The 23,858-nt window shown below is 38.8% G+C and overlaps 1 protein-coding gene across 8 annotated transcripts in view; it reads left to right on the top strand.

Annotated features, from left to right (window-relative positions):
- The window catches only part of ELP2 (elongator acetyltransferase complex subunit 2), a 38,512-nt gene extending 21,616 nt beyond the window's left edge, over positions 1-16,896 (top strand). For 6 of the 8 annotated variants that reach the window (XM_086609148.1, XM_086609147.1, XM_086609144.1 and 3 more), the window contains 11 exons: positions 2,385-2,573; positions 5,163-5,232; positions 7,499-7,594; positions 7,724-7,781; positions 11,700-11,772; positions 12,130-12,316; positions 13,372-13,383; positions 14,380-14,495; positions 14,993-15,135; positions 15,627-15,740; positions 16,740-16,896. In XM_086609148.1, the coding sequence (XP_086465274.1) occupies positions 2,385-2,573; positions 5,163-5,232; positions 7,499-7,594; positions 7,724-7,781; positions 11,700-11,772; positions 12,130-12,316; positions 13,372-13,383; positions 14,380-14,495; positions 14,993-15,135; positions 15,627-15,740; positions 16,740-16,896 (1,215 nt within the window). Of the gene's footprint in view, positions 1-2,384; positions 2,574-5,162; positions 5,233-7,498; positions 7,595-7,723; positions 7,782-11,699; positions 11,773-12,129; positions 12,326-13,371; positions 13,384-14,373; positions 14,496-14,992; positions 15,136-15,626; positions 15,741-16,739 lie in introns of all 8 variants that reach the window. The other 2 variants (XM_086609141.1, XM_086609142.1) reach the window with 2 other exon arrangements.
- Positions 16,897-23,858: the final 6,962 nt, after the last annotated feature.

The following is a 23,858-nucleotide window of genomic DNA, read 5'->3' as shown; positions in this document are numbered from 1 at the left end:
TGGGAGGCAAAGGGTGGCTATTACAACTGTCTCATCAAAGCTTCTGCAGTGTAGACCAGCACAGGATGTCTAATGTTTTTGGGAGAGTGAGTTTGACACCGCTTCCTTGATTCTCTTCTTCCCAGCCACGTAGAAGTGGTGGCAATCCCAGCCCAAGTGCTAAGCTCTGCCTTGTGTTGTAGGAAGGGCATCTCCAGTTTCCTTCCCTGCCTCTTCCCCTAATCTCCAATTGGAGGGTACAGCAGCTCTGTGGAAAAGATAGTATGTTGGATTCCACACATGGAAACAAAGTCCAGCACTAGCACATTGATGTAAGTTGGCAGCATTCAAAAGAGTTGTCAATATCATGTTCACTGACCTACCGAAGTACCGCTCTTCATTATGTAGGCCGCTTGCTAAATTTTTCTCCTATTTCTGAAAGCACTGAACTTGGTATGATTTACCTATGCAGCTGTTCCTTCTGTCTCTGAAACTTTTGAATTAATTGATTTAGCAGAGTGATTGCAGTCTTCATATCTAAGTTTGGTGTGAACTGAATTATTGTACTTCCTGTTCTGATGCGGAGCAGCCACCTGGCTGATTCGGCCAGATCTAAATCCAAGTAGCATCAACACTTGATGCTGCATGGAGTGTGAGGGAAAGCTGTGGTGTCCTGTTGGTGGGGTGAGGTGGAGCACTGAGATGAAAATTGGTCATTTGAAGGACTGTGTTCAGGACTTCTGAACCCTGAAAGACAGGTGGTTAGCTGTGCTGCTCATGAACTTAGATGCCTTGATTTCTTTAACATACTGAGTTTAGCATCTGAAAAATTACAACAGGTGACATCTGGTGTTTGTCTTAACAAGATACGATGGATGATTCAGATATCTATGAAAAGTTAGTAATACAGCTCAGTACGCAGGGTTTTTTCATTAAAAAGAGAACTAAGAGTTAAATGCACATAATTATCCCTTCTTAAAATCTCAGTTATGGTATTGTACTAGAGTCATATATCTGAAATAGGGGATAAAAATCAGCTTTAATTTGTCATTCAAATTTGCACCCTGATTTTTCTGGAAGAAACTTATTGCATGACTTATGCTGTGTTTTGAGGTTTGGGTTTTGGTGGGGTTTTTTTTTGTTTGTTTGATTTCCTGTTAGGTGCTGTGTTCTAAAGTACGCAAAGATGCACCTAGTAAAGAGTAAGAATGTTTTATGGCATTGTTCACTTGTTTGGGTTTGGGATGGGGTTTGCTTGTTTGTTTGTTTTTATTTTTAAGTAGTAATGTTTTTTTCTCATTGGAAAATGAGAAATTGGAAAATGTGAAAACACAATACTTTGTAGGATCTCTCAAATATCCCATTCAGGTTCTGTGAGAAGCTTTGATATTTGAAACTCAGTTCAAATTTGAGTGTGGTATATGCAGTTTGCAGTCAACATAATGCCTGCCTTTATGTTTGTATAACATCTCATACAATGTAAATTCTGTCTTGGCTGCGATTTTTCCACGCATTGTAATACTGAAGTAGTCTAAAGTAATTCTAATTGATTAAATTAATTCTGATTCTGCTAGCTGTTAACTGAAAAGTACACACTTTATTTTTCCAACTGAAGTATCATGTAGGAGTAGTAGCAAATGTCACTTACTAAAAATCTTTTTAAACGGAAGTGTATTTGCTAGAAAACAAAGGAGTTTTTTTGAAGAATAGATTTCTTTTTTTTAATGTGTAGAATAAATTAGATTTTTAGAAAAGCAATTTAAATAATTTCATATCTTATTTTGTAAGTAGTCTTTGCTTAGTGTGAACATAAAACTAACTTGTCTATCTAATTTCTGGTCAGGTGTTAATTCTTATTTTCTTGGATTAATACTTCGGATATGAATATTTCAGGAAACTAGAAAAAAATTATATTTCAAATGGAAACACTTCTAAAATCATCAAGATTTTCCAGATGTTTTTCCTGTAAGAAGCTATTTTGGTTTTGTCAATTTTTTGCAAAACTTCTATAGAACGGTCTCACTAAAATCAAGTATTTCAAGGAGAGGGGAAGCGGGAACCTGTAGCTTAGTGACATCAGTGCTGCTATGCTTTGTGAAAAGCGGATGAAGAAAGCAAGGTAATTATCCCTAGCTTTCTTACGTCTTTAAGAGCTACAGTTTTGAAAGTAGTAAGTAGCGTACAATCCTCCTTTTGCTCAAGCAACTCAGGTCCTATTCCTGACTGTCTAGCATGAAGAAGTCACAGTAAGTGCAGTGTGCCCTTAGTAACAAAGATAAGCAAATGCCTAAAACATATCTGTTGCAGGGACACAGCAAGTAAAGTATTAGTACTTTTTTGGAACTCAGAATCTTGCAGCATCTCTGGTTAAGAATTGTGTTTTAACTGGACGTCTGTTTGTTTAGGTAACCTGGCATGAAATTGCGAGGCCTCAAGTACATGGATACGACATGCGTTGTCTGGCAATGACTGGCCGGTTTCAGTTTGTGTCGGGAGCAGATGAAAAAGTGCTTCGAGTTTTTCATGCCCCCAAGAATTTTATAGAAAATTTCAGTAACATCACTGGTATTTCGATGGAGAAGCTGTGCTCCCATGTAAGTGTAGTAAAGCAATGCTAAGTGAAGACAGCCTTCTTTCATGTAAATCAAATTAATGCTTTAGAAAATGCCAAATTGCACTAAGCTTCATAAAAAAAACACCTTTAAATGATTTTGAAATCTTAACCTCGTTTTTCCTTTCCCTTCTATTTGCTTTCATGTATATTGTTTAATACATGCTTTTATGGTTTTGTCTTATAAAACTAATTGTATTTGTCCAGTTTTGGGCCCCTTGCTTTAAGAGAGATATTGAGCTCCTGGAGCGAGTCCAAAGAAGGGCGACTAAACTGGTCAAGGGGCTGGAAAATAAAACTTATGAGGAGAGGCTGAGGGAGTTGGGGCTGTTTAGCCTGGAGAAGAGGAGGCTGAGGGGAGACCTGATTACAGCCTACAAATACTTGAGAAAGGATGGTGGGGAGGTAGGGGAAGGGCTATTTACATTAGTGTTGGGTGATAGAACAAGAGGAAATGGGTATGAGCTTAGTCAGGGGAGATTCAGGTTGGATGTTAGGAAGTATTTCTTCTCTGAAAGGGTTGTCAGCCACTGGAATAGGCTGCCCAGGGAGGTGGTTGAGTCCCCATCCCTGGATGTGTTTAAGAATAGGGTGGATGATCTACTTGAGGATATGGTGTAATGGGGATTAGGGACGGTTGGACTCGATGATCTCTAAGGTCTTTTCCAACCTAGAAATCTATGAAATCTATGAAATCTATGAAACTAAACAAGACCTAGTGTCTGAAGATTGCAAAGAGTATGGGTAAATTTGAAATAAGTCAGACCAAGTAGGCTACTGTACACACTTGGTGATTTGAAAGCAAACAACAAAGCCTGGGAATGTGCTGCTTCTTAATTTAAGGGTGTAGTAGTCTTGTCTAGATGTAATTATTGTTGTGTGGTTATGTGCTGTTGTTTTTTTTAATTGTATACTTGGAAATAGCTTTCAGCACTTTTGTTAATTGTTACATATAAATATTTACAAATGGTACTTCTCATGCTTTATTTCTTCTTGGCATTGGAAATTTTCTTGAGGCCTTTACCTTCCAGTTCTTAGTTGTTGATTGAGTATGCTTTCTACTCCGCGGAAAGATAAGGCTGCAGAGTTGCCGTCCTTTGCTTGCTCCCCATTTGCTTTAAGATCTAATTCTCTTTTTCTCTGCGTCTCGTAGAGCAGACCTCATTTGGGATAGGTGCCTCTGTACAGTGCCTTGCGTGCTCTTTGCGTTTCTGGCTCAAAAGCAGTGTTTTCTGTGCAACTTCTCAGAGGTGGATTAGCCTTTCCATTTCATTTAACAATTGAAATATCTGGGAAAGAAATCTATTAATTTTTGATAGCAAGAAGTTACATAAGTTGCTATTTCGTGCTTTAATTTCATGAGACTTCATAAGCATTTTCATTAATGACATCGTACAAATAACATTGTGCTTTTATAATGCTGGCAGATGTTATTATTTTACTTATGTAGACTTTCCTTATCAGCTCTTCCTCTGAGTGGTAATTTTTGATCCATGATATCACAAGGTGTTTCACATGGGCTTTGTTTAAAGAGGAAGGCTTTACAAGCTTTAATGATACAGCTACTTTTAAATAGCTTTATTGAAATTGTTTTCTGTGAATGCTTTTTTCTCATTAAAGTGGGTAAGCTTTTTCTTAATTTAGCTGAAATGCCTTCCCAAAAAAATACTTAAACCCAAAAAAGCCAGCTTTATATTCAAAAGAGTTGGGTAAGATTATATTCAGTTAAGATCCATGGGAATATATTATACTTTGGGTTATCATGAAGAACCATTTTTGTTTTAGAGACCTTAGACTGGTGTGTGTGTCTCATACATTTTCTCATCAAATTATGAACATTTAAATAAATAACATAGTATTTTAAGCTGTCACTTAAATTAATCCGATTCTGTAAAACAGTCTTTCTTTGAACTTTTCAGACATTGGAAGGAAGGAGTTTTACAGCTATTAAATCTAATCTTTTTGCATCTCTGCACAAAGGGCCCCAAGTTCACTTACCCTTTCTAAATTTTGGCTTTTTCCCCTGTACCTTTATGGAAGTATTTTCTGTCTGATTGTTTCTTTCATCTGTGTTTCTCTAAACAGCCATGTGCTCCAGCCACATCTCTGTGCTTTGTACTTGGGTTGTGTTCGAAGTTGTGGGCACAGGCACTCACCCTCTCTCCTCTTTTCCAAAATGGTGCTTTATTATTTCACCTCAGAACAGACTGTTTCCCAGTCCTATTGAATTAAAAACTGCAGCCCTCTCAGTTGATTAATTATCATGTATATCCTTGAATAAATAAAATTGTGGAAGAAAAGCTGTAATTAGGGATGAAGATGCATGCTTTACAGAAAAACCCTTGAGCTGAGGCCTTAGAATTTTTTTTTTTTTTTTTTCCTGGCAGAGTACTGGTCTTTGTTTTGTCCAGGGGGTGTTCTAGATGAGTTGAGAGTTTTTCAAAATGCCTCCCTTCACTTCTTTAGAAAAGTTACTAAACTTAGTATTCCTTAAACTTTGGCCTTTGAAATCTGAACCTACATGACAATCTGTGTGTAACCTTTCTTTCTTTTTTTTTAAAAAAAAATTCAGCAATCATCTGATCTTCCAGAAGGTGCAACTGTGCCAGCTTTGGGATTATCCAATAAAGCTGTTTTTGAAGGTGCGGCTAATGAGAAATAATGGTGATGGTGTTTCATGTGGAAACTTTTTTTAAAAATCATTGTTTTAGTGTACATCTTTTTGTTAGGGTGTCATTGTAAGCTTGACTGCAAGTTTAGAATCTAGAAATAAAATTGTGCAAAGTGTTTATTTCTCTGCTAGCACCTAAATGTGGTGCTTAAAAATAATAAAAAAAAAGCACAAGTGAGAATCTTTCCTCCCTTTCTCTGCCTTTTTCTCCTCTAAACATCCTCTAATGTCTTGTGCAAACCCAAAATGCTCTTTTTGCTTTCCATTTTGTGTCCCACACCCCTGTAGGAAGTAACCCCTCTCAGTCTATGCCACGCTCCCAAGAGCCTCCAATATTGACTGATCTTGATGAGTTTCATATGGATGCTGGGGCTCATTGCTGTCCTGTAATGGATCTGGGAGTAGCCAGAGCAGGATATTATTCAAATTCCTGTACCTGCCATTGTTCCTCTGTTTTCTCCATGCTCACTACCCCCCCGACCCTGCTCCTGAGAAGACTGATGACTTTTAGCCAGAAAAATTAGTGTTGAATAACATGCCGTGAAAACTAGGTTCAGAATTTGCTACTTGTGGTTTCTCTGTAAAAGACCTCCAAAGCTATAATCTGCAGTCCTTTTCACACCCTTCTCAAATGTTAGCACCTTTGTAGAGGCTTATAGAAGAAACACTGCTTTGAGAGGGATCAGTCACATTTTTTTTGTCCAGTGAGAATAGCCATAAACCTTCTCCAGGTAAATGATGCTTTGTGAAAGTATTTGGGAAGGAAGAATTAGATAGCCAACAGTGACTAGTGTTCTATTGGTAAAGGCTGGTGGGTTACCAGATGAATTTCTTGGAGAGGTGGTGGGGATTGCATTGTGGGGGGACCAGGAAGGGAGGGACAAACGTCTGTCTAGAATGATAAAAATAACTGAGTAGCATCTTGAGACTCAGGATGGGACTGGTAATCTGGTGTTTAATAAAGTCTGTGATAAAAATGCGCTTACACTGGAATTTACAAATTAGGTCAGACCTGTTTGTTCTCTGCTTAAAGCTTTATCAGAAGGTGTGAATTAAAAAAGGAAGCATTTTAATAAGCTTTGTCTCCAGAGTCTTCAATGGCAATACAGCTAAATTGTCTTAAATCTTCTGTGAGAGAAAAGTAGTTTTGTTTGTACTTCAAGTTAACTCATAAAATGTATTTTGGCAAAAACTCTTTTAATTCTGCTTTCTCATGAGTCCTTCCACTGAGAGAGGGAACAAAACTTCCTTCTGCTGGAGTATTGACACACACATTCCATTGATTTCATGTGGCACACCCAGCAGCAGCAGTATAACTAGAAAAGCTGTCAAATTTTCCCACCTTGTCCACCATTGCCCATCCAATGCTGTCAGCACTAGTGGCTTAGGTTAAAGCCCCAAAGACCTCTCTTCTTGCTTACTCTGCAGTGGCATCTTCATGGTGAGCAATGACTGGATAGTGGTCTCAAACTAAATAAATGCTGCAAATTTATTTTTCAAGAGGCGAGGAGACAGGATGGATAAGATAGCCTTTCTGTTCTGCTGACTTCTCTGTACCTGCTTTTTTTAACTGCCGTATTTGAAATGTGAATTTGGCAAGAATTTAAATTCTGTCTGTTCCACAAGTCTGTACCTTTTTCTTAAATAATACCTTCAAAGTGAAGTATAGAGTTGAATTTTAACTTAACTGAGGAATTTCATTTACTTTTGTTACTTTTGTGTGAAGCTAAGGGCTGAGCCTCTGGCAGTTTTGCTGAAGTTTGCAAATTGTAGATACACTTCTGCAAGTATGGGTTTTCATTTAAGGGTCTACAGTGAATTTGGGAATTCATCACTTGTATCAGAGATTTTTGCCTTAAACATTTTAAAATACAGAAGGAAAGGTTTAATGTTGAGGAAGCACAGGTTCAACTCCTGGTGACTGCTTCTTTCAGATAAATCAAAGTCTCTTTAAGAATCTCTAAAAGAGACTGCGCTGATGGAGAGAGGTCAGTCTTGGAATGGAATTATTCTAAAGGTTAGATTTTTTTTCCCCTCTTCTACTCCTCATTTTCATGTGTATTAGAATAACTAGATTCTCATATTCATATTATTGTAACTCCGGATGCAGAGAAACCTAATTTCAGTTACTTATATTGTAAAAACAATAAATGTTTTTCACTTGTAAAATAAGTGTTCAGATTTTCCCTCCTGTAAAGTATGTTCTCTCTAGCTAATGAAGTCCTTACTTTGAATAGGAGATATGGCTGTTCAACCAGCTGAGGATGAAGAAACATTTAATACCATTTCAAATCAGTATCCTGAGGTTTATTTTCAACCCTTGATCCTTACAGGTATGCGATTCATTTCTATTGTAGGAAATAGAGAATGAGGTTCATTGGATATAAACTTGAAGCATTATTTAGCTGATTTTTTAGATTATGTAGTATCAAATTTGAATATGTTGTACACATATCTTTCAGAACCTCCTCCAGAGGATCACTTGCTACAGAATACCTTGTGGCCTGAAGTTCAGAAATTGTAAGTTTTATTTTTTTTGTAAATCAAATAGAAAATTTCCAGAAAGCTGTTGCAGCGTATTAATGTAGTCTGGTCTTCTAACTCTTCCTGTTTTATTACCTGATTTGGTTTTGTGTGCAACGTATTGCTTGTAAAATAAATAAATTATATCTATAAAAATTCAGAAACAATGCAGAAAATGGCAGTCAGAACTGATGTGTCACAAAAATTCATTTCACTAGTTGTTTCTGTACCAGTGAAATATGTGTGGTTTTTAGCACAAAGCTATTCTTTTGAATTTGTAATGATCAGACTTTCATTGTCCCTTTGGATGTTTGTCTTTGGAAGGTCTGTTTGGGGCACCGATCCCTGTTTTTTTTCCTCTTTGTTCCAAGAGAATAGTAAGCTTTCTGGTCTGCTACAAGAAACTGTGTCATGTTTTCATGGTCTTATCTGTGCTCTGGAATGTGGTGGGCCTCTCTTTCCATGCTGCAGCCTTTGTTTGTGTCTGTTTGCTCAGCACATGTGCTGAAAAAAGTTTCTCTGCGTAAGGAGTTTGCGGCTTCTTTCCACTTTGTGGCACAGACTTGCAGATCAAGTTTGTCTTTCTGGTGTGGAAGTAAAGGCTGAGGCATCAAAGGAGGAGCTTCCCTCAGAGTTGTAAGATGCATTAGATGGAAGTAGCAGCCGAAATAGGATGTGTCCAGCGGTAGAAGAAAGTGTTGAATGTTGAGTGAAATGGTTACAAACCCATTTGGGTGTTGAATGCTGACAGGGTGGGTTGTGGATTGCAAAGATAATAGAGTTATGTGGTCATGACAAGAATTGTTTGGAGGTTGCAGGATTTTAGAATTCTTCAGGTGTGTTTTGTTCCTTCTTTTCCGAGATTCACAACAATTTGGAAATGAATGTTGTCACCTTATTTGTTCTCTAAGGATCCTGGTAATGTTAGCTACACTTAGACAGTCTTCAAAGTTTTAGTATCAATTTTCAAAGTATAGCATAAAGAAATGAATCATCTCAAGTTCTTATGGGTTTATTTCTTTGAATCTTCTGAATGAGTGGTCTCAGGCCGAAACAAGAAGAATGTTGAGCCTTTGCTGATGATTACAGCTACCTTTATGCATCACCAGTTTTGTGACTTCAGCTGGGGGGCGGGAAGTAAAAAGCTTTGGGAAGACAGTTTGCAGGTTGCTTTCATTTAACAGAGTGGGAGGTTTTGTGGGAGCTCGTCTTTACCTTCAATAGGCCGTTAATCTTCTTTGAATGCTTTTCAGCTCTTTTACTGTGTTTATACTCAAAAGTGCTTCTAGGAGGGAAGCCGGTGAATAGTAGAGCATATCTGCACATTTTGTAATTTCTGTTATATTGGCTGCTTCTCCTGTGCATGCTATGGCTGCTAATGCACTCACTCACGTGAGTAGTTTGATGAGGGATCTGTAAGTAGCAAAAAGGACCTGAGGCCAAAATTTTTCTCATTTGCCTTTGACGTTTCTCGAAATCTAGTGAGACATTAATCTTTGATATTCTGCTACAGGAGTACTGCCTATCTGCTTTTATACCCTGCATTCATTAAAATAACTGCATTTTGTGATGGTCTTCAGGTGACTTATCTAAGCAATTTTTTCTGTTTTTAGAGAAAACGCTAACAATAGGGATTCTTTTATGCAAGAGCAACAAGATGTAAAGCATTCATACACTTTCAGGTTTTTTGCTCAGGATAATCTTGAAAGAAGTAGCATGAAATCGTGTAGTGTAGATTTCGAGTTGCCATAGCAGCCGAAAAACAGTGCGAGGAACTGACTTACTAAAAATAGCTTGTTTGTCATTGACATTTGTGTATTCCCAGCTCTAACTTGACACCAAATTTTGAAGGATTAGTGTGAGGTTTTGAAAACCGTTTCCTTGAGTAGGTTTTAGTATGAAGAACTGCTGAATTTTTTACATAGTCTAATAACTTCAAAATAAAAATATGATAAATCCTGTAAGAGTATGATAATCTTTATCCTCTTCGAAAATTATGGTAGAGAGTTTATATGCAGCAGGCTGAGATTAAAGCCTGAGTGTTGAAATAAATATACATGTTTATATGTACGTACATTTCATGTAATACACTTGGAAGTCTTGAGAGATCCTTTTCCACATTAGAAAATTACTGTAATAATTCGTCTGGACACTTATGCAAGTTTAGTCAGTTTACCTGTGCTTGCAAAAATGCTATGTATTGCACATTACTAAGGCAAAATCACTTGTGGTTGAAAATGTCATTTCATTATTCGTTCATGCAGTTGCTTCCCTCCATTGTGAACCTTTTTTTGGTGTTGTACTACATAATGAAGGGATCAGATTGCATGTATGGGGACAGGGGAAGGGGTTGTACTGGAGCTTCTATACTTGCAAGGCTCATACAGTCTTTTAAACAGCATCTCCTATTGCCACTAGCTTTATTCTCTTTACTGGAGACAGCACTGGGCTATGTAGGCTGTTGGTCTGACCTATGATAATCCTCCTCATGTGACTTGGCAAAAGGCAGTATTTTAGGTTTTATTTTAAAGAGAAAGATTACATTTTAATGCTTCTAATTAGCAAGAACAAAGTTGCATACAGAACCTCAAAATGTTTCTGTCAAGTGCTCTTCAATACTGCATTTAGGAGATAAAGTAACTGAGGACTTGTTTCACAAGTTACTTTTCCTCCATTGAATTTCAGGAAATTTATACTTTTCATGGAATAAATACTTTTCAGTTTTAGAAACTTGACTTTCAGTGGTTTTCACTACAAAATAGTCTCCAGGAATGTGCTTTGAAAGTAAGCACTATGATAAAACTGCTGGTGACAAATTAAGCGGAAGACACGAAGTAATACCTTCGTTGTTATAAAATACAATCAGATTTGCAAATTAACATTCCAATTAAGCGCAGCCACCAGTCTCTCTCTCCTCTGAAGGCCCAGCCACAGTTACTCTTCACGAAAAGGCAGTGCATCCCCAATCTTCAGACATGAGTGTGGGAGTCTGTCTATGGGACATGCCCAGCAGTGACTCTTCTGGGCTTCATTCAACAGATAGAGACAGTAATTTGTCGTTAAAACAGATGGCTGTTTTGGCTGCAAGAGAAATCCCATGAACATCGATCTCATAAGAAATTCCTTGCGACACTGCTGACCACAGGAGTTTATTAAGAGAACTGTCTGTCTCTTCAGAGCTAAGAGTCAAAGGAAGCCCCCCACACAACTGTTACTTAGCTGATGTTTGTCTGTTGTTTACAGATTGCATCTCCAGTTTTTACTCCCAGTCTGTTTCATGACTGATTTTAATTTGTGTTAGTCTGTGTTAGTCTGATTGTTAGTTAAATCCCAGACCAGATAAATGAGCTTTAGTTCCATCAGCACTTGTGCAAAGACTGATTAAAAATGTATTTCTGAAGGAAGCTAGAAGTTTTGGTTTGGTTATAGTGGTGGTTTCCTTTTCTGACATGATTCTTGTCCTCTAGTTCAGAAATCTTCTTTCAGTATTTCACAGAACAGGCATCCTTTGGCTGGGTGTTTGTGGTGTATTTCTTTGGTGATCTTCCAGTAAAAATCAGAAGCTACATATCTGTAGTGCTAAAATTGCTTTAGAAGAAAATGAGAATGCATTAAATGCTGCTTTAGTCTGCTTTGTTAATCATTAATGTAGCTTCTGCAGTGCTGATGCTTTAGGACTATGGAATGGGCTGGAGAGATTGTTCTGTAGTCAGTTCCTCAATGCAAAAGAATTTATGCAGATGTTTATATTGAATACTGAGCAGTATTAGGAATTATTTGGGATATAATACCGAAAACAGTGGTGAGAAGTTCCTGGCAGGTGCTTTTCATTTTTGCAAAGGGATTTAAATTAACATAATACATACTGCAAAAGTGACCATGATGTGTTAAAACATCTTTTCACATTTATTTCAGATATGGACATGGATATGAAATTTTTTGTGTTGCTTGCAATAATTCAAACACTGTAATTGCCTCAGCATGCAAGGTAAGAAAAGACTCTAGCACCATCTAGTGAAAAGTGCCACTACATTTCTAGAGCTGACAGACCAGGCATCAGAATTCAGTTTTGGCTGAATTCTGTTCTTTCACTTAAATGTGAAAGGTTTTGTATAGATGGCAGTTGCCTTGCAAAAGTGGGAGTGAACGCGGTTAAACTGTTAGTCGTAAATTATATATGATTCATTTGAAGGTATTAGTAAGATAAACGCTAACAAATATAGGTATAAAACGTTTTCTTACTGAGATATTTTAAGACAAGCCCCTAACATCTTAGTAGTTTGAAACATAGGACTTCCGTATTTGCTTTCCTTAATTCTCACTGATATTTTTTCCATCAATGTAGGCTTCTAAAAAAGAACATGCAGCAATTATTTTGTGGAGCACTGCTTCTTGGAAGAAACTGCAAAGTTTGTCATTTCACAATCTGACTGTTACTCAGCTGGCATTTTCTCCTGATGATAAATTTTTATTAGCCGTTTCCAGAGACAGGAATTGGTCACTGTGGAGGAACCAAGACTCATCAGAGTCAGGTAAGATACGTAAAGTGGATATAGAGTTTTGAAGACTTTGCGGTTTATTCTATGTTTTTGGCTTCAAAATATTTGAAAGATGATGGAGGCACTTATTAATGGACTTCAGACAACTCTATGAGAGTGATAAAGAAGCCGTTTATTACAAATCAGAGGCTGCTTTTTATATGTTGATGCTATGGCAAAGAGCAAGCATGTTTGTTTCCGATTGGCAATTACAGATTAAAGATTACATGGATACAGTTCTTGATTGGTTGATTTTCTTCGAGAAAACTTCCTCTTCTTGTGGCTTTGCTGTTTGCCTTGTGCGTTTGCTGCGCATCTCAAGTTCCTCTGTTTCTTCTTGTGCAAGCAGATTCTTCCTCATGTCTTCTTCCTTGTCATGTCCTTACAGAGCCTTTCTGACCTTTCACAATGTTGGGCCTACTCATGCTAAGCAGCCCTTACTTAGGCTAACTTACTATTTTAGCTCCATATAGTCATGTCCACATGTCGCTAGAAATGTTCCCATGGAGAGAGAAGTAGTGAAGTATTTTAATGGCCATTTTATTTAAAATGCTTAAGAATTAATAGTGATGTAGGCTCCTGTGCCTTTAAGAAGTGCAGTTAATTGTGAAATCGGAAAGCTAGAAAGGGAATTAAAATGTGGAGAAGAAGATAATCAGACCTTAAATGCTGTTTGATTGATGGATGTAATGAAGTCTGCTGTTTGTCCTCCTGTCTTCTGCTTGTGATTGTATGTTTCAGATTTACTGAAAGCAAGTATATGTGCTGGAGTGTAATGCCTGAACATCAAACTGGTATTCTGTCAAGGAAAGCTTTCATCTTGGTGTCTGTGCAGGCTGGGCTGGAACGTTTATTGCTACACCCGTGTCCCGCATAGAGCTGCCTTGTCCCCGTTTGCAGGGCATGACACTTAGAGACTCTTGACAGGATTAATCCCTGTCTTTTGGTGTGGCTTTCTGGTAATCCTACACAATTGATTAATTTGACTAGGACTGGCTCTGTCTGGAAAATGAGCTGATAGTAAAGATTCAGTTGACTTTCTCATTAAGACTTTGAGCCTTGCAAAATCATAAGGAGATTGCTATTGAACACTTTAATGGATTCCTAGAACAGATGCTTCTGCTGAAAACGTTTATCATTGTGCTGTTGGCTTAATAGCAGATAAACACTACTGGGCTCTATGGAGTTTTCCTAGAGACTTGGCAGTGAGTTCTGGCCCCGTCAGACAGTGTCCGGTTGTATCCTGGCTTGAGATTTCTGTTCTATTCAGACTTCTATTCGAAAGCTTGGCATATTGTCCACAGTAGTTACACAGTGTTTCAGGCTAAGGAGTGTGAATTCTTATAGGAAGTAGAGGAAATCTTTTCATCTATTCATCAATAACTTTTCTGTCTACAAAGAATATTGGTATCAGTGTAAAGCAAAACTGCTACTATTGGCATCCTAAGAAGTGGGTATTCAAAGTCTACGCTCCAAAACAACAGCCTTTTCTACTTCGGAAAATCATTCCCATTTACTGATCTGCTGATCAGGTTTGTTGTCTGATTGCATGCATATTGAAATGACAGACTGTCTCTTTGGGAACAGGTTAGTCTTTACGATTAGATGATTATGATTTAAGCTCTTGGGGCTTTACTGTTAAGTAGGAACTATAGTGAAATTATCTGGGATACATATACATATGGTAAATGTTGTACTATACTAAAATGTTTGAAGTCAAGTGTTCTTATGAAAAACTTGTATAGAAAGAACCTGAAGATCTTATACCTTGACTTAAATTCTTCTGAAACAGATATGTGTGTAAAAGGTCAGACTTCTTACTGTTTTAATGCTATGAGGTCTGACTGATATGGTCTTAATACGTACTAATTATCATTGCAGTAAATGTTGGAAAGAATATTTATGTGGTACCAAGTGTTCCCAGTTGCTTTAAAGATGAGCGGAATAATGTTCAAGTATTCCTGCAGTTCTTACATAGAGTAAGAATAACAATTACTTTTAATATGCAGAGTAGTTGAAGCAAGGGTTTTCCTCTGTATGTTTTATTCCAGGACCAGATTTCAGTTGCTGTGCATACACAGACAAAAATACAGCTGTTCACAGTCGAATCATTTGGTCTTGTGATTGGACACCAGATAGCAAGTATTTTATTACTGGCAGTCGGGACAAAAAGGTAATTAATATAAAAGGAATTTAAAAAGCCTAGAATTATTGGAAATGTATTTTAGATTAGCAAACGCTGTGTTCTAATGAGCCCATATTCTACAAATACACAAAAAGCTTATTGTGTGTATTACCACAGAAATTAGTGAGACTTTCATATGCTAAATAAAGTGCTTGGATATGTATGTACAAGACTGCAGTCTGCCAGTTGGACTTCCTCCCTTCTTTTTTCATACAGTAAGACAAGCATATGTCACGTAACTCTTACGGGTCTCTAAGTTTAACTTTCATAACTGAATCTGTTTTTGTTGTCAGTATCTTTAATGAAATCAGACAGACTGTCTAAGAAGTTGAATCTTTGTAGATAGACTACGGTTTTAGGGGTCATCCACTTTGTTCTGTGTCCTGGGAGTATTTTAATTAAGTTTTTTCTTTTTTTTTTTTTTTTGTAAATGCATTTATAAAAAGATGAAAGTGAAAATTCCTAGATGATTCTCTTTCTTACAGGTCATTATCTGGGGACAGTGTGATTTATCTGTGACCACCGAAGGGAATATGTTGGATTCGGTCAAGCCTTGTTCAACAGTACTGGATGCTGGGGATTCTGTTACTGCTGTTAGTGTCAGCCGTGTGCTTACTCCTGATGGAAGGTATTGCTGTTTTTCTGTAATGCTGTTTTTGTGATTTCTGTGGCTAAACAGCTCCTAAAATCTACCTATCAAATATTTTGACCGTTCTTTGAACTGAATTAACTCTCCTTTTTTATTTCCTAGCCTTCTTTTCAGGTGTATGGAGACTTCTCCAAACAGTGTAACATGAGAAAAAAATAAAATAGGGGAGGGGAGCATTAATGCACCTGAAACACATTTGTTCTTCCAACAATATTGGCTGGTCTGATGCTGTAATAAGCTCCTTGTTGTTTTCCTAACCAAATATATTTTGCAGGTTTCTGCTTTGCTTATTTTTTGTGAAGGAGCTTTGAATTAAACGGTGATATATTTTCATGAGAAAATAAATATTGATTCGAAGGGCAAGATGCAACATAGTGTTTGCTAGTTCTTTCTAGCTTGCATTAGAGCCAGCTTCACTGAGCTGCCTACTGCAATCTCTTTCAGAACTAATGCTGTTGTTCTCTTGATAGATATATTGTTGCAGTAGGCTTAGAGAATGGGAAGATTACCTTGTACACCTGGAAGCGGAGTGGGCAAGAACCAGCACTAGCTGATTGGACCATGTGTGTTGAGGTGGATAACAGGTATGTCTTTTGGAGTGAGTTAGGAGCAAGGAAGTATTATTCTCAAGACTAATAGTGCTGGTGTTCTGTTCTTATAGTGTAAAATGATATGAAACTGATCTATTTGTATATCAAAAATTGTTACCCTTTTAGGAAAAGGTTAATCCCTGAACGTCTAAAGATGTCTTTAAGCAAAACTTGGAAATAAAAATATTGGTTATTTAGATTTAGTAAAAAAAAACCAACAAACCCCAATGAAAACCAAGGAGGGTGGTTAAACCCCAAAATGCTTCATGCTATACAATTACTTTGGGAAGTATTACCCTTTGTTGGCCCAACTGAAAAAAAGAAAAAAGAAGGAAAAAAGAGACAAGCTTTATTATCATTAGCCATAAAATAAGATGATAGAAACTACTGAAGAGAGGGAAAAAGAGTCACTTCTATATACATCAGCAAAACATTTTAGAGTGGATGACAGCAAATTTTCACGAGCAGCTTCTAGCAGAAACCAAAGGAATGACAAGCTGGATGTGGTGCTGCTGTGGTGACAGCTAGAGAAACTCTCTGTAGAGAGACTGAGTGTTTCATTTTGAGCACTCTCCTGGATTCTTTCTTCACATACTGGCATTAGTAGTATCAGAAATGAAAATTGATGGCGACTTTGGCCTGTGTGTGCTTGAAGTGAATTGGAAAGAGATACCAGATAACAGGAAATCACAGGCTAAAAGCCAGAGATCTGTCATATCTCACTAACTGAGATGCTAGACCAGCAGCTTAATGTGGTAGAACTTGAAATCAATAGCAGTTTAAATTATTGATGAGTGAGAGGATAAAATGTCATTACTGTTAATGACCCTACTTATTTTAAGATCTTAGTACCTGCTGGTTGTCACAAGTCAGTTTTCCTCAGCTGGTAGTGTTAAAAGAAGAGCACTAATTATATAAATGTTGATGTTTACACTCACATATCCAACTGTGTTTGACATTTTGCAGTTATGTATGGATTTCTTTTTGTTGCAGCCGAAGTCATGCTCTTGCTGTGAAACGTTTATGTTGGAGGCATCATGCGGGCAGAGCTGGACATAATGATCAGAACAGCAGCGAGTGGTTGCAGCTTGCAAGTTGTGGAGCTGATCACTGTGTTAAGATATTCAATGTCAACAGATTTGCTCTCTAGCAAAGACAGCTGGCCTGTCTGTGCAAAACAGGTTCACAACGTTTTATTTCAACTTTAACTGTTTTGATGGTTGAATTTTTCGTTTTCTGCTGTGGAAAGTGAAACATTTGACATGTAACTTATTAAAGCAACTTTTGTGGTATTTGTCAAATATTTTTCTAATTCTGCAGATCCAGGAATATGAAGTATTTTGTCTGTTTTGGTTGGTGAATATCCTGGAACTGAGGGATGGGAGAAGGATAATGAGACGGCTTTGTTCACTGTGTCTCCGGGAGTGGGTGGGAAGCTGACAGTACTGGTGTTCTTGTGTGCTTGGGATTGCGAGTGGAGTGCTGAATTGTTTTGAACTCTTTATTCCTTTTAAACTCAACTGTCAGTTTACCTGCCAGTGCTGACACTGCGTGTTCAAGCATGTGCAGTTAACCAGAGAATCGGAGTTAAGTATTTAACAGCTTTCTCTGATTGCCTTCTGAATGTTTTTTACAGCCCTGGTCCAAGTCTTACACCACCGTACTTTAGCAGGAGTAGTTTGTATCCGCATGCTTGGACAGGTCTGCTTGTTTGTTTTTCCTGTCTATGTTCCTCTTTCATCTGCTGTGCAGAGTTCTGGGCTCATGCTTCTTGGTTGTGTGGGGCTTAAAGCCTAACTCACAGACCACTTAAATCTTCTGGTGTCTCTTCTGTGTACCCGTGAGCCCTTTCTGGGCAGAGTGCTATGGAAGAGCCACCTCTTACTCTGCTTGAGCGCTATCCTCTACAGTTTGGGCTGGAAAAGCTTACAAATATCAGTAGGCAGGAGCTGAAAGGTGGCAGCCATTCCTCATACTGCCTTTGGACTCTTCCTGACTTTTGGGTGCTCCTGATCTATTCTGGTGAGAAGTTGAACCAGTTAACTTATTTGATAGTCTTATAATTTAAATAGAATGATAATAGACCTCAACAGGTCTGTCTCCAATTCCAAAGACTAATTAGAAATCAATTAAACTTTGGGAGTGAAATTATTTTTGTTCCAGAACCACTTACTACCTGAAAATAATTAGAATTGTGCTTAACTTTCTACCATGTTGCATACTTAGATGAAGAACAGTTCTTTCAGATTGGGCCAAACTCTTTTCAGAATAATTATAGTTTCTGTTTTAAAGGGTTTTATATTTTTGCTTTTTATTTTTAATTCTGTTTTTCAGCATTAAAAAAAATTGTTCTTTAAAATTACTTAGGGGAATAAAACCCTGACTTTTTAATAAAGATGCTTTGCTATGTTTTACTTGTAGTACCCCGTGCGTTCCTTACATGTGTGCTTTAAGCATTTGAGTAGTGTACTTTACTTATCTGGGAATTTTTAAACAACCATAGACTGTATCCTGACAAAAGAAAGACACAACTTGTCACTCATGAGGCTTCACAAAGTTGCCAAAAGTGGAAACCTATTCTATGTCATAGCTGTAATTTGGTATCTTACCTGCAATTTAATGATTATAATGCATAATGTTTTCCAATACTAGTACGTCTTGCCATGCAGCCTCTCTTGCCTATAAGCAAAAGTGACACATCATGTTGTCCCTCTCTCTTATTTTGTGCAATGCTGTCATTAAACGAGCATCAGCTGTTACATGATTTAGTAATCCATTCCGTTACCCCTGGGAATTTTGTGACTCAATCGCATTGAAGAATATACCTCATTGTTCCGACTTTAAATACATCGGATTAGTCTGTTGATCTCCCAAGTCTAAATGTTTGTAATAGACACTTTATTTTCAATTAAGTAAGAGGTTGTCAAGAGACACTTTGACAAATGATTAATATTTTTTTATATATGAGGTTCTCTTTCTTCACATAGCACTTTACTATGCATTTAGTGGGTGTGACTTTTAGATATGCCTTTGTCTTCTCAGTAAATCCACTAAAGGTTTTTTAAACCAGCATGTAAATCAGCATCAGGGTAACAAGTCAGATAGCAATTTCATTATCTCAACTACTACCAGAAAATTATTTGGATCAATGTAAGTGTGATACCAGGGAAAAATCGGTGTAATTATAGCGATCATTTTGGGGTAGCATTGGCTGCCTAATGAAGAACGGCATTCTTTAAATAGCAAAATAAGACCCTTTATTATAAGAGTCACTAGAAAATTTGTTTTCTCTTTTGTTTAGTTTCTTTGTTTTAAAAAATGGAGAAAAGCAAGCATTTACCAGACATTTACTGTATTCATTCTACTTCATTATTTTGGGTTGGTTTGTTTTTTTTTTTAGTTTGATTAAATGCTGCTGGAATCCCCAAACCTGTCTTAACTAGGTTTTTATTTGAAAGAATCTACTCTTGTTTTTGTCCACTGAGTGGCTATTGCTTTTACTTCCTTCCATGTGCTTTTCTTTTGTATGTGCTTACTCAGAGAGACCATTTACTTAATTTAAAATAGTGCATACATAAATGTACTATTTCATACATTAGAAAAAAATAAAATACAGCTGAAGTCATATTTACCTGACTGACCTGACCGTAGTCCTGGTCCTGTTTACCTACCAAGATGTCTAACTGCTGTATGTATCCATTTTTATTTCTACCTTTTTCTTTTATGCTTCCCTGGTGCTCTGTAACTGGTGTTCTCTCTTGTGAAGCACCATATCTCTTTCCATTCCTACTCAACCTTTTTTTTTTCCTCCCCTCCTCCCAAAAATGTGATTATTTTTCATGGCCTCCCTTGATTGAAAACTCTATTTGCCCTGAGGTGTATTTTGGAAGATGGAGTTAGCCCCTGTGCTTTGCAAGTCGCTTGTATCACCCTCTTTATAGCAGATAGTTCGATGTCATACAAGAAAAATGAAGTTGAGGTAACTGTAATCTTATTTATTTCTTCCCATTTGTCTTCAAGACTATCAAATAAGCTCTGCCCACTCCAATCTAAGGAAGCTCCAACTTTTCACAACACAGCCTCCGATATTCCATTTGTTTTCCCTTAGCAATGGGATGCAAGATCATGACCGATGGTCAGAGGTAAAAAGTTGCTGTCTGGAATCACGATGGTCCCGTCTTTGCGTTACCATTTCTTGCCAGTCCTAAGGTAAGGGTGCAAGGACACTATTCCAGTGATGAAAGCCCAGAGGCAACGGTACGTGTCAAAATGCACCTGTCTGTAGCAGCCTGATCCTCTGCATGAATTTCTAACTCTAGTAGCATGACATATTTCTGCGTTTCTGTCTTCATTTCTGTTACCAGTTTGGAGAAGGGCAGTGTGTTTATTTTAAACCTCTGTGATCTAGCAAGATACCAAGCTGATGCAGCATCCCCTCTAAGCTGAGGCTCTCCATAGTGCTGTTTTGACTTGACTGTCCACTTTTAACCAGCCTTTGCGTCCGAAATGCGCAGAACTGGGTCTGTGCAGGTTTAGAGAGCGAAGCTGCTTCGCACCTCTGCAGCCCTCAGGTGCTGCTTTGGGCTGACGGACGTATGTGCCTGTGTACCCTGCCGCTGAATAACGGCGTACATTGAATTAAATATTAATTAAATGTTGCCACGAGCACCCATGCAGATGAGGCCTTGTTCCCTGCAGGTTTAGGCGCTTTGCTGATTGTGAGTTTTCATTACTTTTCCTGTGATTAGTTACTTCTTGCAGTATTCGTGTGTGGATTTTCGTCTCCAGTGTGTGAGCTTAAGGTGCAGCTTCTTGCCTAGGCACTGATGGAAGTTTTTCCTTCTATCTCAAGTCTGTAAAACCTGTGGATTTTTGCCTTTGAAAACTACATTTCAGACACACCTGGGTTGGATAAAATAATGCATAAGGATTTTCATGTGTGTAAACTGAGAAATAAGACTGGTGTACTTTTAAGAGACCAGGATAAAAACCTAAACCCAATTTACTAATATGTAACTGAAGCTCTGACAAAATGCCAGCACTTACCTCACGTTTTGCCTTTATACAATTAATGCTTTAATTGTCTTTTGTTTATTATGGTCTTTACTAATAGATGAAAAACTTGCATGGGACCAAGAAAAAAAACAACACACAACATCTGTTTTTAAAAACAGTTTCTTTTTTTTTCCATATGGTTGCTATTGGAAAATATCACAATAGTAGTATCAGCTTTATCTCAAAATCTCAATTCCAGGAAGAAAATTGCTTCCTACACCAAAGTTGGTGAGTAAGTTTGAATTTTTTTTTCTTCATTTTAAAATATGAGCTGTTAGATCTTTCTGCATCAGCTATAGCCACAAATATATTTCAAAAGCCTGTAATCATCCCAGTCTGCATCTTCATGGCATCTGCTTTCAAATAGTATCCACCATAGTGTTTATTCCCATTCAACTTTACAATGAAAAGTTTTTGCTGCTTTATCTCCCCCTGCCTGATTTAATAGCCGTGTAAATAAGCTGGTGCCATTAGCCTTTCCAAGGTGTTCCATTAACGACTACCCAGAAAGTGCACCACTAGGAAGGAGAGTGTTATGTTCTGCAGGGGAAAATCTCAATTCTGGCATCTTTATGTGGACAAAAAAACCTCCTTTTATCACAGAGCAGAGATGTTTAAAGACTTCTTTAAACTTACAAACTTGGGGTTTTTGACAATGGGATGGCCTACACGGCACCAGGCTTGCTGGCACCACATGGGATTCACCTTTCTCAAAGGGGGATGAGACTTTTTCCACATCAGCTAACGGGGCTCATTGACAGGGCTTTCAACTAGATTTGAAGGGGGAGGGAGATAATATCACGCTTGCCTGTGGCAAGCTGAGAGCACCTGAAGAGCATCAGGAAGGAATTCCAGCCACTCCAGCCAGTAAGTCAGCTTCATGGAGTGGAGTGCAATGTAAATGCCTCTATCCAAACGCACAGAGCATGAGGAATAAACAAGAGGAGTGAAAGACGTACATACATCTGCAGGGCTGTGATCTTATTGGCATCACGGAGACATAGTGGGGTGAATCCTATTATTGGAGTGTTAGAATGGAAGGATACAGGCTCGTTAGGAAGGACATGCAGGGGAGACAAGGAGGAGGTGTCACCCTCTATGTCAAAGACCAACTGGAGTGCATGGAGCTCTGCCTGGGGATGAATGAGGTGCTGACTGGAGCTTATGGGTCAGGATTAAAGGGAGGGCAGGGACAGGTGACATTGTAGTGGGGGTCTGCTACAGGCCATCTGGCCAGGAAGACTGAGCAGATTAGGCCCACTGTAGACAGACAGGAGCAGCCTCACGTTAATGAGCCCTGGTCCTCATGGGGGACTTCAAACACTCCGATATCTGTTGGAGGGACAACACAGCAGGGCACAGGCAATCCAGAAGATTCCTGGAATGCATTGATGATAGCTTCCTTTTCCAAGTGATAGAGGAGTCAATGAGGAGAGGTGCTATGCTGGACTTTCTTCTCACCAGCAAGGAGAAGCTGGTGGGGAATGTGAAGCTCAAGGGCAGCCTTGGCTGCAGCGACCATAAAATGGTGGAGTTCAAGATCCTTAGGGCGGTGAGAAGGGAGCACAGTGAGCTCACTACCCTGGCCTTCAGGAGAGCAGACTTAAGCCTCTTCAGGGATCTGCTTGGCAGAGTTTGGTGTGATAAAGCCCTAGAGGGAAGAGGGGCCCAAGAAAGCTGGCTGGTATTCAAGGATCACCTTCTCCAAGCTCAGGAGTGGTGCATCCCAACAAAGAGGAAGTCAGGCAAAAACTGCATGGAAGGAGGCCTGCATGAATGAACAAGGAGCTTCTGGACCAACTCAAACACAAAAGGGAAGCCGACAGAGAATGGAAACAAGGACAGGTAGCCTGGGAGGAATATACAGAAATCATCCGAGCAACCAGGGATCAGGTTAGGAAAGATAAAGCCCTGATAGAATTAAATCTGGCCAGGGACATCAAGGGCAACAAGAAAAGCTTCTATAGGTTTGTCAGTGCTAAAAGGAAGACTAGGGAAAATATGGGCCCTCTCTGGAAGGAAATAGGAGACCTGGTTACCTGGAATTTGGAGAAGGCTGAGGTACTTGATTTCTTTACCTCAGTCTTCACTGACAAGTGCTCTAATCATGCTGCTCGAGTTGCAGAAGGCAAAGGCAGGGACTGGGAGAATGAAGAACTGCTCACTCTAGAAGATTAGGTTCTCAAGACCATCTAAGGAACCTGAAGGTGCACAAGTCCATGGGGCTTCATGAGATGCATCTGCAGGTCCTGAGGGAACTGGAAAATGAAGTTGCTAAGCCACTATCCATCATATTTGAGAAGTCATGGCACTCTGGTGAAGTTCCCAATGACTGGAAAAGGGGAAACATAGCCCCCATTTTTAAAAAGGGAAAAAAGGAAGACCCAGGGAACTACAGGCCAGTCAGTCTCACCTCTGTACCTGGCAAGATCATGGAGCAGATCCTCCTGGCAACTACACTAAGACACATGGAAAAAAAGGAGGTGATTGGCGACAGGCAGCATTGCTTCACTAAGGGCAAATCAAGCCTGACAAATTTAGTGGCCTTCTATGATGAGGTTGCAGCATTGATGGATAGGGGAAGAGCAACTGACATCATCTACCTGGATTTGCGCAACACATTTGACACTGTCTCCCATGACATCCTTGTCTCTAAATTGGAAAGACATGGATTTGATGGATGACCCAGTCGGTGGATAAGGAATTGGCTGAATGGTGGAACTCAGAGAATTGTGGTCAACGGTTCAATGTCCAAGTGGAGGACAGTGACGAGTGGTGTTCCTCAGGGATCAGTACTGGGGCCAGTGCAATTTAACATCTTTGTTGGTGACATGGACAGTGGGATCGAGTGCACCCTCAGCAAGTTTGCAGATGACACCAAGTTGTGTGGTGTTGCGGACACGCTGGAGGGAAGGGATGCTATCCAGAGGGACCTTGACAGGCTTGAAAGGTGGGCCCATGCAAACCTCATGAAGTTCAACAAGGCCAAGTGCAAGGTTCTGCACATGGGTTGGGGCAAATCCCATGCACAAATACAGGCTGGGCAGAGAATGGATT

The sequence above is a fragment of the Tauraco erythrolophus genome, chromosome 3 (assembly GCF_009769465.1).
Source record: "Tauraco erythrolophus isolate bTauEry1 chromosome 3, bTauEry1.pri, whole genome shotgun sequence".
Lineage (NCBI taxonomy): Eukaryota > Metazoa > Chordata > Aves > Musophagiformes > Musophagidae > Tauraco > Tauraco erythrolophus.
This window is presented reverse-complemented; position numbering and strand designations above follow the sequence as displayed.